Raw genomic sequence first — 15,491 nt, 5'->3', positions numbered from 1 at the left:
TTGGTAATCTGATCTAGGAAGGCATCATCCAAGTCTTCAGTCTTGTTTGGCGGTCAATAGCAGACCTGCACAGTAAGGTCACTGCTATTTCTTTCTCCTACAATTTGTACCCATATCTGCCTTCTGTGCTCCAGGTAATGGATCTCTTCACAAGTGTACACATCTTTTACGTATACTCCTCCTCCTCCCTTCCTGTTCGGTCTATTCCTTTTGAACAGGTTATACCCCTCAATTTCTACATTCCAGTCTTGAGTCTTATCTCACCAGATTTCAATAATGCCTATTAGGTGTTAAGTGCTCCAGTTGGTCCTGCATGTGGGTTTCCCATAAGCATCAGATTACCTTCTTGAGAAAATTGTATGGTTCTGAATGACTCAGATATGAAGCATGACTTCAGCCATATTAACACCTTTTAGATAGACAAGCCCTTGACCTATTCCTTAACCTTGCCAAGAATAATGTATAATTATTGGAAGCACTCTGTCAACAGGACTAGATAAGAATCCTTCAAGGCCTACATTTTGAGGCCCCTCCTTTGAAATTGCTGGTCTGCTATTCTCTTCCTGTTTCACTGCTATTAAAGCCAGGATGTCTATGTTCATGCCACACATTCTTATTTATTATTGGATATTATTTTCCCGATTTATCACCCAGGGTGGTGTACAACATTAACAACAGAGCATAATAATAAAAACATAACACATAGCATAATGATAGACAGCATAATGATAAAAGAATCATAATAACAGTCCCCTCCCCACACACATATTTAACATGCTATAGATTATTTAATAGCCGAATGCAAGGGTAAAGAGGAATGTTTTTGCCTGGCGCCTCAAAACATATCATGGTGGCACCAGGCAAGCCTCTCTGAAGAGAGCATTCTACAAACCTCTCGGAGAGAGGGGACATAGAGCTTGTCTTGGATGACAAGCACAGGGTCCGGGTCAGTCTGTATAAAGTATTGAGGTCCTGAGCCATGTAAGGCCTTATAGGTCAACACTAGCACTTTGAATTGGGCCCAGAAACTAATTGGCAGCCAGTGTAGTTGGGTCAGGATTGGTGTAATATGCTCAATATATGTCTTGTTCTGGTGAGTAATCTGACCATTGAATTTTGCACCAGTTGAAGATTCTGAGCATCTTCAGAGACAGCCCCATGCATGTCGCATTGCAACAATCCAACCTAGAGGTCACCAAAGCTTAGCCCCATGTTCATACATGTGGGTCACAGGGATTCTACCCTCCCCCCATAGCATTACTGCTTCTATTGCAGAGCTACACTGTCTCAAGTGCAGTTTTGAGGGTTTCGTAGATGGCATGCTAGGAATGATATCGCCTTGTTTGTGGTGTTTATGATGAAGCACTTCAACACTGCCAAATTTGTCATTTATACTGGCTCAAGAGAAGGCCCTACCCAGTGACACTGCATCACTACATGTTACAGAAATTACAGGGACAGATTTGAAAATAAATGCTGTTCATAGCAAGCAGGCAGAGAACATGTAGCAGCAGGGTCAACAGAACACAGGAAATGTATCCCCCCATATCATCTGCGGATAAAACCAGGCCTACCTAGCCCAGCACAGGCTATGGAGGTTTGCATCAACACTCTCTTTGCAAATTCAAGGACACTTAGTGCAGATTTTGCAAAAATTATGGCCAACATGAGCAAGTATACCATTTAAAATCCACTAGGAACTGCAATAGATCCTGACTGTATGGCGGTGAAGTCCAGAAGTTGTATCAGTTTCAGCATGCCTATGGATTCTGCAATTTTTCCAGATGTACTCATAAATGAAAATGGATTCTGGTTCTGGATTATCAATAATCAATAAAGATGCCTTTCATCACATTTTATCTCGGGATCCGTTGCCAGAGTTGAGGCCAACAAGTATACTTTGTGATTACAATGAGAAGGTGGTTGACATTGCTAGAAGCTGTGATGTGAATGTGCTGTATGGCTCTTTCAAAGGGAAGCTTCCACTCAACATTGCAAAGGGACAGTGTGAGAGCCTCTTGGGAAGGAACTGAATCGGACCACTAGGAATCAGTGTCCAAGGAATTCATGGCATCACTGCAAGCCAAGTTGTCAACAGATTTCCCAGTGTTTTCTCTGAGGAACTGGGAGCTTACAACGGGGAGTCAGTGTCATTCCATCTGGATCCAATTATTGCATAAATTCACATGAAGCCCAGAAACTTGTCTTTTGCCTTGCAAGGAAAAAAATTGAGGGAGATCTTGAGCATCTCATCAAACAATAAGTCTTTGAACCAGTTACACACACCCAGTAGGCTGCACCAATAGTGTCACTATTAAGCCTAATGATAAGGTGAGACTTTAAGAGATTGCAAGTGCACAGGGAATAAGCCACTTACACCGTATCAATAAGCCTATGCATTCTGTGCTGGAGTCTTTTGCTCAGTTTTTATGACAATACACTTGTCCATATAATAATAATAATTATTTATTATTCAAACCTAAAAACTTCCCTAAACAGGGATGCCTTCAGATGTCTTTTAAAAGTCAGATAGTTGTTTATTTCCTTGCCATCTGATGGGAGGGCGTTCCACAGGGTGTTCGCCACTACCGAGAAGGCCCTCTGTTTGGTTCCCTGTAGCCTCACTTCTCACAGTGAGGGAACTGCCAGAAAGCCCTCAGAGCTGGACTTCAGTGTCCAGGCTGAACGATGGGGGTGGAGATGCTCCTTCAGGTATACTGGGCCAAATCCGTTTAGGGCTGTTAAAGGTCAGCAGCAACACTTTGAATTGTGCTCGGAAATGTACTGGGAGCCAATGTAGGTTTTTCAGGACTGGTGTTATGTGGTCTTGGCAGCCACTCCCAGTCACCAGTCTAGCTGCCGCATTCTGGATTAGTTGTAGTTTCCAGGTCACCTTCAAAGGTAGCCCCATGTAGAGTCCATTACAGTAGTCCAAGCAGGAGATAACTAGAGTTTTCACCACCCTGGCAAGGCAGTCCATGGGCAGGTAGGGTCTCAGCCTGTGTACCAGATGGAAATGGTAGACAGTTGCTCTGGACACAGAATTGGCTTGTGCCTCCATGGACTGCTGCGGGTCCAAAATTACTCCCAGGCTGCGCACCTGGTCCTTTGGGGACACAGTTACCCCATTCAGGACCAGGGAGTCTGCCACATCTGCCTGCCCCCTGTCCCCCCAAAACAGTACTTCTGTCTTGTCAGGATTCAACTTCAATCTGTTAGCTGCCCTGCATCCATCAACCGCCTCCAGTCACTCACACAGGACCTTCACCACCTTCACTGGTTCTGATTTAAAAGAGAGGTAGATCTGGGTATCCTCCACATACTGATGAACACCCAGGCCAAACCCCTGATGATCTACAAGTCTACAAGTCAGGAAGAACAATTTCTAAGGCTGATGCACTGAGCCATATGCCATTATGGAAACCAGATTGTGATGTGCTACCTCCAATGGAAGTTTTGATGTTGGAAGCCCTTCCATGCGCACCTCTGCAACCTGATCAAGCTGCAGTAGTAACTTCTTCAGATCTTCTAGTACTTCGTGTCTTTCTGGGGGTGGTGTGGGTGGTCAGTTGCAAAACTGTCTGATGAATTCAAGTTATTCACTAGCCACCAACATGAGCTGTCTGCTCATAAAGGATGTATTTTATGGATAAACCATGTTGTTATCCTAGAATGTAATTGTCAAACCATCTTGCCCACACTTTGTGCAGCATATGCATGAATCATATGCATGAAAACATTGGATAATAGCTATGTCTGGTGACCTGGAATTGACTCTAACTTTGTAAAGATTGTCAATGAGTGCAGCCCATGCCAGGCTACTTGGCATAACCTACCAAAGACATCTATGTTCCCATGAGATGGTCAAGACAATATTGATTTTGCAGGACCATTTCAAGGGACTAACTTCTTGACTGTGGTGAATTCCTTCTCAAAAAGGCTTGAAGGGCTCTTAGTCCCATCTCAAACATCTGCTGCAACCATCACAACCTTGCAACAATTATTTGCAACACATGGATTGTCAGATGCTGTAGCCTCTGACAATGGGTCTGTGTTCATATCAATGGAGTTCACTGAATTTGTGGACCACCTTATCCAAGCTGTCGCCATTGCACCTCATTATCCTCAAGCAAATGGCCAAGTTCAATGGATGATGCAGACAACAAAGGACGCTGTGAAGTGGATTGTCCAGAGTATAGATGGACTGGTGTGGCATCACCATGTTTATCAATTGAGTAGGCGTTCTTCTCCATGGATGGAATGTATATTCCTACTCTTCAAGGTTGGGAATTGCACCATTTCCTCCACCCACATTTGCCTCTGGCCCCAATCACTACTGGCATTCACCCCCACCCCACCCCACCCCAGAGATTGACCGTAAGAGAATGTGGCCAACCCATGGCCAGCTTCCCCATAAAGCTCGTCTACGGAAGGAAGCACGAAGTACTCCAAAATCTCCTGGTAGATGGCTGCGTTGACCCTGGACTTAATGAAGCACAGTAGACCAACACCAGCTGATGACATGGCTCCCCAAATCAGCACAGACTGTGGAAACTTCACATTGGACTTCAAGCATCTGGCATTGCGTGCCTCCCCATTCTTCCTCCAGACTCTGGGTCCTTGGTTTCCAAATGAGATGCAAAAGCTGCTCTCATCAGAAAAGAGATTTGGGGAGCCATGTCATCAGCTGGTGTTGGTCTACTGTGCTTCATTAAGTCCAGGGTCAACGCAGCCATCTACCAGGAGATTTTGGAGCACTTCGTGCTTCCTTCTGCAGACGAGCTTTATGGGGATGCTGATTTCATTTTCCAGCAGGACTTTGTCACCTGCCCACACTGCCAAAAGTACCAAAACCTGGTTCAATGCCCATGGGATTACTGTGCTTGATCGGCCAGCAAACTCGCCTGACCTGAACCCCATAGAGAATCTATGGGGCATTGCCAAGAGAAAGATGAGAGACATCAGACCTTGATTGATGCAAAAGGGGCCCAAACCAAGTACTGAGTACATGTGCATGCTTCTACTTCTCAGAGGTCCAATATTGCTCTATTTGCAGTCCTTGTTTTGCTGATTTCATTTAAAATTCTAATTTTCTGAGATTGTTAATTTGGGGTTTTCATCAGCTGTACGCCATGATCATCACAATTATAACAAATAAAGGCTTGACATATCTCGCTTTGCATGTCATGAGCCTATCTCATATATTAGTTTCACCTTTTAAGTTGAATTACTGAAATAAATGAACTTTTCCACAATATTCTAATTTTACGAGTTTCACCTGTATATACTGCTTGATTGTAAAAAGAAGAAGAAGCTCAGTGGACTACAAAAAGAATTAACAAAAAAATTATCAGTAAAAACAATTTTAATTTTCCAGCAAAAAAACCTAAAAACATATCAGCAATTTTTTTAAAAAATAAAGATTTTTTTAAAAAAAATTATCAGGTGCCTAAAAAAAAAGTACAGTGATGGCGCCTGCTTGATGTCAATAGGCAGGGAATTCTGAAGTGTAGAAGCCGTCACACTAAAAGATCGATTTCTTACAGATTTGGGGATGATATTATGTGGCACTTGTAGCAGTGCTACTTCCACAGAACAAAGTGGTCAAGAGGGAATATATGGGGATAAGGTGATCTCACAGGTAAACTGATCCCAAGTCCTTAAGGGCTTTGTATACCAATAGGAACACCTTGAGCGTGGCCCAGTCGCAGATTAGCAGCCAGTGCAGATCTCTTAGCACACGTGTTATATGCTGACAAGGCCTTGCTCCTGTCAGCAGTCATGCTGCAGTATTCTTCACTAACTGCAGTTTGTGGCTCCAGCGCAAGGGAAGCCCCCCACACAGTGCATTACAGTAACCCAGTCTTGAAGTAACCAATTCATGAAATCCTGTGGCCAAGTTTTCCCAGTTCAGGAATGGTCATAGCTGTCGTACCAAATGCTTCTGGCCACTGAGGCTACCTGAGACTCCTGTGGCAGAGCTGGATACAGAAGCACCCCAAGCTGCAAACCTGCTCCTTCAGGGGAGTCCAGGGAAGGGAGTTGACCCATTTCTTAGATATGGGAACTGCCTACCCACAATACCTCTGTCTTGGCAGCTCAGCTTGTTTTGCTTCATCTGTTGTCCCATTGCATTCAGGCACTGACCCAGAGACTGTATGGCCTCACCTGATAATTATGTCAAGGAGAAATAGAGCGGGATTTGCATTCTGGCGGCACCTTGCCCCCAAGCCAACCAGTGACCTTCATGTTCATATTAAATAGCCTTGGAGATAAAATCATGTCCTGCAGCCAGGGCCGAGCTGCCTATGAGGTGGCGGCAGCTTCCAAAGACATCTCACAATCAGTATACTCTGTGAGATCTCACTGGAACCCACCATTATCGTCACAGCTTTGTGGGTGCTGCCGTGCATCCCAGTGGCAGCAGGGTGGGGTCGCAGCTTCCCATTTCACCTCAGGTGGCAAAACACAACACATTGCCCCTGCCTGTGACACCAGGGGGCTGAAAAGCACTCTCCAGATGCTACTTTCTGGACACGGTCTCAAAGGTGGGATTGGAACCACTGTAGTACAGTGCCCCCAATTCCCATTTCCTTGGAGCCAGTCCAGGAAGACGCCATGGTCGATGGATGGTATCAAATCCCAATAAGAGATCAAGAAGCAGTAGCCGCAAGGTCTCACTCTTCCTGTCCCACTCTCTGCAAAGGCCATCCATCAGGGTGACCAAGCCCGACACAGTCCTGCGGCCAAGCCTGAACCCAAATTGGACTGGGTCAAACTAATCTGTGTCATGGACTGGTAGTCTAAGGGGTCCAGAGTTGGTTTGTTTGGGAACTGTTGCACCACACCCACAGCTAATGAAGTGTTTAACTACACTGTGGACCCAACCAAGTCAGCCCACCTCTGCTAGATTTAATAAGCCAGGAAAGGTGGCCCTTACCTGATAATTATGTTAGGGAGAAATAGAGGGCATGTGGCTAAATGTCTAGAGGGCATGTGGCTAAATGCTGCCAGCACCGTGCCCACAGCAGCGGATTGCGCAAGCGGAACCTGATCCCACTACACATTCTCAACAGTGGCACTCGCTACTTCAGCTGGAGCTGCCACAAGTGCAGAATCAAGATCACTCTGGAGTCAAAACCCCCCACAAAAGGTCGTTATTTCTTCTTCTACCAGTAGTTTTAAACGTTTGTTTCTACATTTAGTCGTTTCGAGTTGCTACTGTGAAAAGGCAACAAATCCCCATTTAGGTCTCTCGGCGCAACCTATCTCACAGGGCTGTTGTGAGGATTCAATATGCGGACCAAGGGCGGAAGGAGGGTGCATGCCACTCGGAGGGCTTGGTGGAAAGGAATATAAATAAACAGGCAAAGGAGTGGGGCGACACGGTCTCTTTTGGGGTGTGGGGGGTCACACCGCCTGAAGGGTCCCCCAGTGCCAGCGCTCCTCCGTGGCAGCTGGTCAAGACATGGCAACGGGGGAAACCCACCCACGCCAGGCGCTGCAATGGGGGCCTTATGCGTCTGGCCTTATGGACGCCCCACACTGGGATCGAGCGAAGAGACCAAGCAATCCCGCACCCGCCGTGATCAATAAAGCAGGTGGTTCAGCTCTGAGCGCGCGCGCCCCCGCCCCCGGGTCTGTGCGCGTGCGCCTGGACGAGCGCTTTGTGCGCTGCCCCCGGGAAAGGCGACGGCCACGTGACGCAAGCCGAGCTAAGCGCTCCTCTCCATCCCAAGGTGCCTCCAGCCTCGGCTCCTGTTCTTCTGCCTTTTCCCTCCCTCCCTGGCCCCGGGCACGGGAGTCGTCTGAAGCGAGGCGGGGCCTGCAGATAGATACCCAGAGACAGAGATTTAAATTTCATTCTCAGCAAGAACAGCAGCAGCAGCAGCAGCCCCGGCGCACAGCGACAGACGCGCGCGCGCCCCGACCAGTCCCGCCGACTCCTCTGCCGCCGCCGCCGCCGCTGCTCGCTCGCTCGCTCGCTTGCCCTGCCTGCCAGCCAGCCAGCCAAGCAGCCATGGGCCACTCCGCCGCCGGGGAGCCGGGCCTCATCGCCAACGTGGTGAACGACACCTTGGAGTTCTACCGCTGGACCTGGACCATCCGAGGTAACCGAGCCTGTGTGCCAAGCGACGCGCTGCCAAGCCTTTGTTAAGCTCCCCGCAGCCTCCTTCTCCGCAGCCGCGCTTCCTGCAGGCCCCTTATCCCAGGCCAAGTTGCATCCTCTTAGCGCGCCTGGCTGGCCACAAGGCACCTGCCGCCGCCGCCGCCTCCTCTGCCATCTCTTGCTGCTCCCGCCGCCGCCTCAGCTCCATCCCCGTCTCCCTCCATCCCCTTCCCTCGTCCAGGCCGCAAAGAGACGGCCAGGCAGCAGCAGCCCCCACCCGCGCCCCGTCTCCAATTCCTCGCCTGCTGTCACTGTCACACAGCGGTCAAAATGGCTCCGTGGCTTCTGGGAAAGCGGGTCTGGGAAGGAAGGTTGCGACGCGGACCTGGATCTGGCTTTAGATGGGGCCTGTTTAAGCGCTCTCTCCCCCACCCCACCCCCAGCAGCCAATAGCTCTGAAAGTGGATGTTTTCGGTGTGGTCTTTCTTCTTTTTCTTTTCACTTCACCGTCATTCCCCTTAGGGGGACCGCCAGCTAGAAGTGCAGCAGGAGGAGCAGGCTCCGTTTAAGTTTGCTGCATAAGGTTTTCTTCCAGCAGCTCCCACGCAGTTGCCTGAATATTGGGTGGGAACTGCAAATATGCATACATATACAGATACTGTATATATTAAATGTAAAAAGATTCCCCACCCCATTGTGACTGATTCCAAATCCTTTGTTACTGGAGACTTGGCTGCGATGGTAACCATGTTAATTGCTGGTCACTGTGTTCCGTCACTGCATAGCGGAGCTTTCCGAGCAAACTGGGAACGTGCCAGTCACGTTGCTGCTCTTGGGCCCAGGCCCACAATGAGAAATGGAGATGTTTGCAAAGTGTCTCCCCCCACCTCCCATTGTTACAGGCTTAGCTTTGGGAACATGTGGAGGACACACTGGGAAAACAGGGGTCATTTGCCATCATGACATCATGACACATTAGATATTAGGCTTAAAGCAGATCCCATTTTGGTAAGATAGACTGGTTTGCATTGTAATCTGAATGTTATAGCAGAGTTTCGTGAGATGGCTATGTGTGGTTCAATTTAAATGAAATGGAGTTCAAGGCCTGGTCTCACATTTCATTTTATGAGGTGTAGGCTCTCCCCCCCCCCTTCACTTCCCTTCCCCGTTTTCAAGATGAGATGTTATTGCAGAATTGATGCTGGATAGATCAATATCCATCAAGTAGGATCTGTAGTAAAATAGCTACAGCTGGAATTTGGAACAAGGCCAAAGAGTCAGAAAGGTACTGTGCAATCCTGTGCATATTTGCTTAGAAGTCAGTCCCACTTAGGTCAGTGAGATTTACCAGGTAAATGGGCATAGGATTGCAGTCTTTGAGTGGCTTCACATATGCAGTGGCAAGGATGTTGGGCAGTATTTGTCAGTATTTGTACATACAATTCTGGCTTATGAAGGGCATACCTGAACAATACACTAAACAATATTTTTTAATACATACTCATTAAAGGGCAGAGATGCACTTAATGAATGTGTATGACTGCATTTATCTTAAAGAAGGCAGGACTGTCTTTTATGTACACGTTTTACTCTTAAGTATCACTTCTGCACAGCTGTAAAGATTGTCAGGTACTTATTGAATGCCAAGATGGCTCTACAATGAACCTATGATGGATTTCACTGCTATGGAATCCAAGTGGCCTTGGTTATAGATCCCAGTAACTCATTATTGCGTGAGCTGCCTTCATTCCTATTCCCATCCCTTTCTGCCATCTGTTGGATTGTAAATTAATCTTACGTTTTCAGTTGCCACATTCTTGCTTGATCTGCATTATTGCACTTCATCTCCTGATCTCACTTTCAGACATACTTCAGATATATTAACCAACATCTGCATTTCCCCAAAATGTAAAAGATTGAGTAAAATGCTGTAGTTGTATGTTTTCAATGAGCCATTTTCATTCCTACAGTGCTTTTATATGATTCTCATTTAACATAAAAGCAAACTGCTGCGCTAGTCATCTCTAAGAAACTTTTAAAGACAAGGTTTTAATAGCAAAGTAGTTTTATGGTCCTAATTAATAACTACTTTGCCTCACAATTGCTAGAGTTTACATTGCACAAATCAGCAACAGCCAAAATATCAGCTCTTATAGAAGAAGGTAGACTATTAGTGTGGAAGAATTTGGCAGCAAACCAGAATGCTATGATATGGACTCTTCCTCTCTTTGAGGGAATACTAATTATCATTTAGACTGCTGAGAAAATAGTGCCTAACTTATCTTGCTTAGTCAACTGTTTGAGATTGCCATACATAGGTGTCAATTGTATGGCATAATCTGAGATGCCTCTGTGACAAAAGAACACACACCCCAGTTAAAAATGTTAAAGTAGGACATTTTAGTTTATTCATTTTTGGGCTCTTTGGAGAACCATGAGATTGTGGGAACATAGTGTAGCTGTGGGTGAGGAACTATATGAGATTTCAGCTGCTTTCCTAAACATACTGGCCTCCAAATCCATCAAAATTACTTGTAAGCAAGCTCTGAGAGTGTGCTCTTGCAGCCCTTATCGGCACATGCAGCTTTTTAGAATCAAAATAATATTTGTATCCTGATGTCACAGTACTGTAGGAGGAGTCCTCCAAGCACTGCGGCTGCATCTCTCCATTCATTTAATTGGTTCTTGAAGAAGCCACACACCAACGCTGTTTGAAATAAATGTAGCGGTACTGCTAGGGCAGATTGATTTCTCTTTCACCAAGTAACATTACGTATTACAGTGCAATGTGCTGGATCATTTGGTTATACAGCGCCAATGTTTTTAAATTTATAACAGTACAGCTATTTATTTGCTACAGGGGTGGGTAGCTTGTGCTCCTCCAGATGTTTTTGGACATCAGTTCCCATCATTCCTGACTACTGGCCATGCTGCTAGGACTGACGGGAGTTGGAGTCCCAACATCTGGGTGGCTAATGCCCCCTCCCCATCCTTAATGGCTGAAGACAACATTGATCTGTGGGCTTCCAGCATGCATTTAACTACCACCCAGTGTTAACTGTTGCCTTCCTTTTCCGAAGCTTTATTTTAGAACAAGGATGGAGCAAATTTTGGCTCAGTTGGTAGAGCATGAGACTCTTAATCTCAGGGTCACGCGTTGAAGCCCCCCAAATGGGCGAAGGATTCCTGCATTGCAGGGGGTTGGACTAGATAACCCTTGTAGTCCCTTCCAACTCTACAATTCTGTGATATGATTATATGCTATAACTCTGTGTCACTGTCTCTGCTACTGAGAGAGTCAGGAAAGCTTGAGGTGTTGGATGATGCTTTCAATGGGATGGGCACTCCTTTACTCTTTACTCCATATTTTCCTGGCCACATTCTCATGCTTGTTGTAATATTTCCTGAATACTAATCCCTGATGCATGCAAATACTGGTGCTTGTTGTTTCAAAAATGTGGGTTTGTCTATCAGATTGTAGAGCTCCTTGATAATAGCAGTGATGCTACTCAACAGATGAATCAGATCATCTGTTGCTCCGCAGCATCATTTCTCAATCCACATCATCTTGAAATTATACCATGCTGTGGCCTTGCCCAACAGTCATATTGTAAAGGCTTTTGCCATGTGTTAATATTGCTCAATGAATAAGACATTTCACCATGTTGGAAACATCACTATACGGCAACATTGCACAAGGAATGAATAATTTTTTTTTCCTCAGACACCTACACAGTTTCCCTTCATTGTTCTCAGCATTCTCATATTTCTAAAATCAGATTCCTAAATATTTTTTATTGTTCTTTCGCAACTCTAATTAGGTCCCTCAAGGCCAACTCATGCAACTGTATCACTCATACAATGTGATAATTTTCTGGAAGTTGCTTTCTGGAAGAGATTTCATTAATCACAGAGTATAGCATGAATTTCTGTCACAAGTTGACTGCTCAGAAATTGCATCATGGTAAAGCGGAAGGTGAATTAGCTGCTTTAATGTTCAAAAATTGTTCGCTGTGTTTCTAATTTCTTGCTTTCTATAAGTTGAGAACCTGCAGGATGTAAGAGATAAGAAAGAATGTTGGGTGAAATTGTGTGTGTGTGTGTGTGTGTGTGTGTGTATAAATTAGAAATTGAGCAGCTATTGCTTGACTAGGAGGTTAATATAAATCTGAAGTCTTCTGAAAGATTATTAGTAATACTGATATATACCAAGTTATTATTATCAATGTTATACAGCATCTTTATGGCTTTAGTTCCATGTGATCACTTTATTTTAAAAAAGGCATTAGTCCTGAAAAGGCAGTTTTCTAACTAGCAGTTCTGAATAAGTGGTAAAATGACCCAATATATTCAATGAACATAGCTTTATAGTAAATATATATGCACCCAGTTATTAAGCAATATGAAAAATAGTGGTGGAAGAAAATCTAAGAATTCTCGGCCATTATTCCAGCTAAGGAGAGCCCTTGTCCAATAATATTTTTTGCCTCTTGTTTTTTGTTTTTGTTTTTAACTTATTTTGATAAGTTAATAATATTACTGGGAGAAGTGAACTTCTAAAACCATAGACTACAAGTTAATGGGCACACAGAACTCTCCCCAGAACATTTTCCATTCATTTCATTGGAAGGACCAAATCCACACATGCATACCTTCTGTGTATGGATCAGGTGCCTTCATTGAAATCTGTGGGGTGGTCCATATGGGCAAGAGATCAATGTGCAAATCTGAGCGCAGTGATCAAACGGGAGAGCACTTCCAGGTGTGTACAGTATGAATAGCTTTGCGCAACATCAGATGCTCAGCGTCTTGATGCTGAGCGTCCCTTGATGCTCAGAAGCAGATTTGGGCTTGTGTGTGAAGGGTAGCCAAGTAAAGAGAAAACCTCATGTTTACAGATTACAAATAAATCCCTTTTATAGTTTCAGTTCACCAAGGGGATTGTTCTGGTCTCAGTGATAATCTGACCTATTCCAGATAGAAAGATAAACTGGGATGCTTGAAAAAGCAGTCCAACTGGCAGGTTCCCCAGAATTGCTATGCAAACTTAGGTTTTATGTACCTCTTGTACCTCTTCCTACATAGAATAGAATCATAGAATCATAGAGTTGGAAGAGACCACAAGGGCCATCGAGTCCAACCCCCTGCCAAGCAGGAAACACCACCAGAGCACTCCTGACATATGGTTGTCAAGCCTCTGCTTAAAGACCTCCAAAGAAGGAGACTCCACCACACTCCTTGGCAGAAAATTCTTACTGTCAGGAAGTTCTTCCTAATGTTTAGGTGGAATCTTCTTTCTTGTAGTTTGGATCCATTGCTCCGTGTCCGCTTCTCTGGAGCTGCAGAAAACAACCTTTCTCCCTCCTCTATGTGACATCCTTTTATATATTTGAACATGGCTATCATATCACCCCTTAACCTCCTCTTCTCCAGGCTAAATATGCCCAGCTCCCTTAGCCGTTCCTCATAAGGCATCGTTTCCAGGCCTTTGACCATTTTGGTTGCCCTCCTCTGGACACGTTCCAGTTTGTCAGTGTCCTTCTTGAACTGTGGTGCCCAGAACTGGACACAGTACTCCAGGTGAGGTCTGACCAGAGCAGAATACAGTGCCACTATTACTTCCCTTGATCTAGATGCTATACTCCTGTTGATGCAGCCCAGAATTGCATTTAAACATTTCAAGTTTAACACCTGAATTGCACCATCAGTAGGGTGGGGAGATCCTGTTTTATGATAGAACAATGAACTGAACTCAACAGCAAAACCCTATACATCAGGCTTCCCACACCTGGTACCCTCCAGATGTTTTAGATACAACCCCTATTAGCCCCAGCCTTGATAGCCATCAATTACGGATGATAGAAGTTGTAGTCCACAATATTTGGAGGTCACCAGGTTTAGGAAGGCAGCTATACTGAATACCTGCACGTGTTCACTCAGAATAAGTCTGCTGAGTTTATTGGGTCTTATGCCCAAGCAAGGTGATATAGAACTGTACCTGCTGCTTTGTTCTCTGCCACTGCTATATTGTTTTTGACTGAGCATACATTGGGTATGATGGGTAAATCAGAGTTCTTATTTCCACAACACATTGTCTCATAGTCTCATTTATTGTGGTAATTTGCGGGGATAAAATATAGGTTTGGATCCCAACTCAGTTGTGCTTCGCATAGAGCCATTGAAATCACTGAGGCTGAAGTTTCATCACAAATATCAAGTCACATTGATTTTGATGGGCTTACTCTAAGCGTGACTTAACCTAGATAGGTCCAACGCATAATATTTAATATTACAGCCAGTAGAGTAATTGAATAGCTATGCATTTTGACTCCAATGTAACTTTGCTCCATGTTCCTTCTAGTTTTGGAGGGACGTTCTCTCAGGAGGCTAATGGCTGTATGAGCAGAACAAATGGAACTGTTTTGCTCCTCAGCATTTTACTAAAATCAAGGAGGAGAAACCTGTGGCCTTGCAGGTATTATTGGACTCCAACTCTTATCAGTCCTGGCCAGCATTGCCAGTGATCAGGAATAATGGGAGCTAGAGCCCAACAGCATTTTGAGGGCCACAGGTTCCCCACCCATGATCTTGAGCAATTGCTGCAGAGGCAGTATTCATACATCCCTTCAGTTTGATCTCTGTGCATTTCAATATCCTTCCTAGCTTATAGTGCTGGGATAGGAATGGGGTGGAGAGATGTTTCTCATCAGAAACTCAGTGCACACTTCAAAGGACTACAGGTCTGCAGGTGATTAAAGAAGTATTATTCAGTTATATATTTTTCCAGGAAATCTAATCCTGAGATACAGTTCATTGTGCTTTGCAATTTTCTTGCCCTGTGGCAATACATTTTCACACGTGACCTAGCCTAGGGAGTGTGCTGACAGAAGAAATAGTGACCGCCCTTTCCTCTTTTCATAGAAGTTATTAGTGAAGGTGCCACACAGAACGTTAAAAAACAAATTCTGGTGGTGTTACACTACACAAAATGATCCATTAGATTTCAAGTTTATTGGGCCTTTTTACGCAGAAGTCCCTTACTGATCACTGGAGTTTACTTTTAAGTAAGTGTGCATAGGATCATGTTCTTTTATTTGCCAGAGGCATTTTGAGATGCTTCAGACTTCACTATAAACTCCCTCCCCACCCTGTGCTTACCAAAGTTATATCTAAGACCAAGTGGACAGACAGCTTGCATTGATCCTAAGCAAATTTTTACCATTCAGATAACAAGAAACAACAAATAACATTCTCCCCATAGCAGTTTCAGGTAAGATTGGGAAGAGTGATCCAGACCCCTGATTTGGATGAGGCAAATGTGTCCCTCTGCCCAACTTTGCCTGATTTCATTGGCCTGAACCACCAGGGGAGTCCAGCTGCT

General features: G+C 44.9%; 1 protein-coding gene across 1 annotated transcript in view; it reads left to right on the top strand.

Annotated features, from left to right (window-relative positions):
- The first annotated feature begins 7,453 nt into the window (after window positions 1-7,453).
- The window catches only part of ELOVL4 (ELOVL fatty acid elongase 4), a 50,687-nt gene continuing 42,649 nt past the window's right edge, over window positions 7,454-15,491 (top strand). Inside the window, exon 1 of the mRNA XM_081187369.1 lies at window positions 7,454-8,111. Within this exon, the coding sequence (XP_081043495.1) occupies window positions 7,469-8,111 (643 nt within the window). The 5' untranslated portion in view covers window positions 7,454-7,468. The remainder of the gene's footprint in view (window positions 8,112-15,491) is intronic.

The sequence above is a fragment of the Podarcis bocagei genome (assembly GCF_964188305.1).
Source record: "Podarcis bocagei genome assembly, chromosome: 3".
NCBI lineage: Eukaryota > Metazoa > Chordata > Lepidosauria > Squamata > Lacertidae > Podarcis > Podarcis bocagei.
Note: the sequence above shows the minus strand (reverse complement) of the source record. Positions and strands in the feature narration are given on the sequence as shown.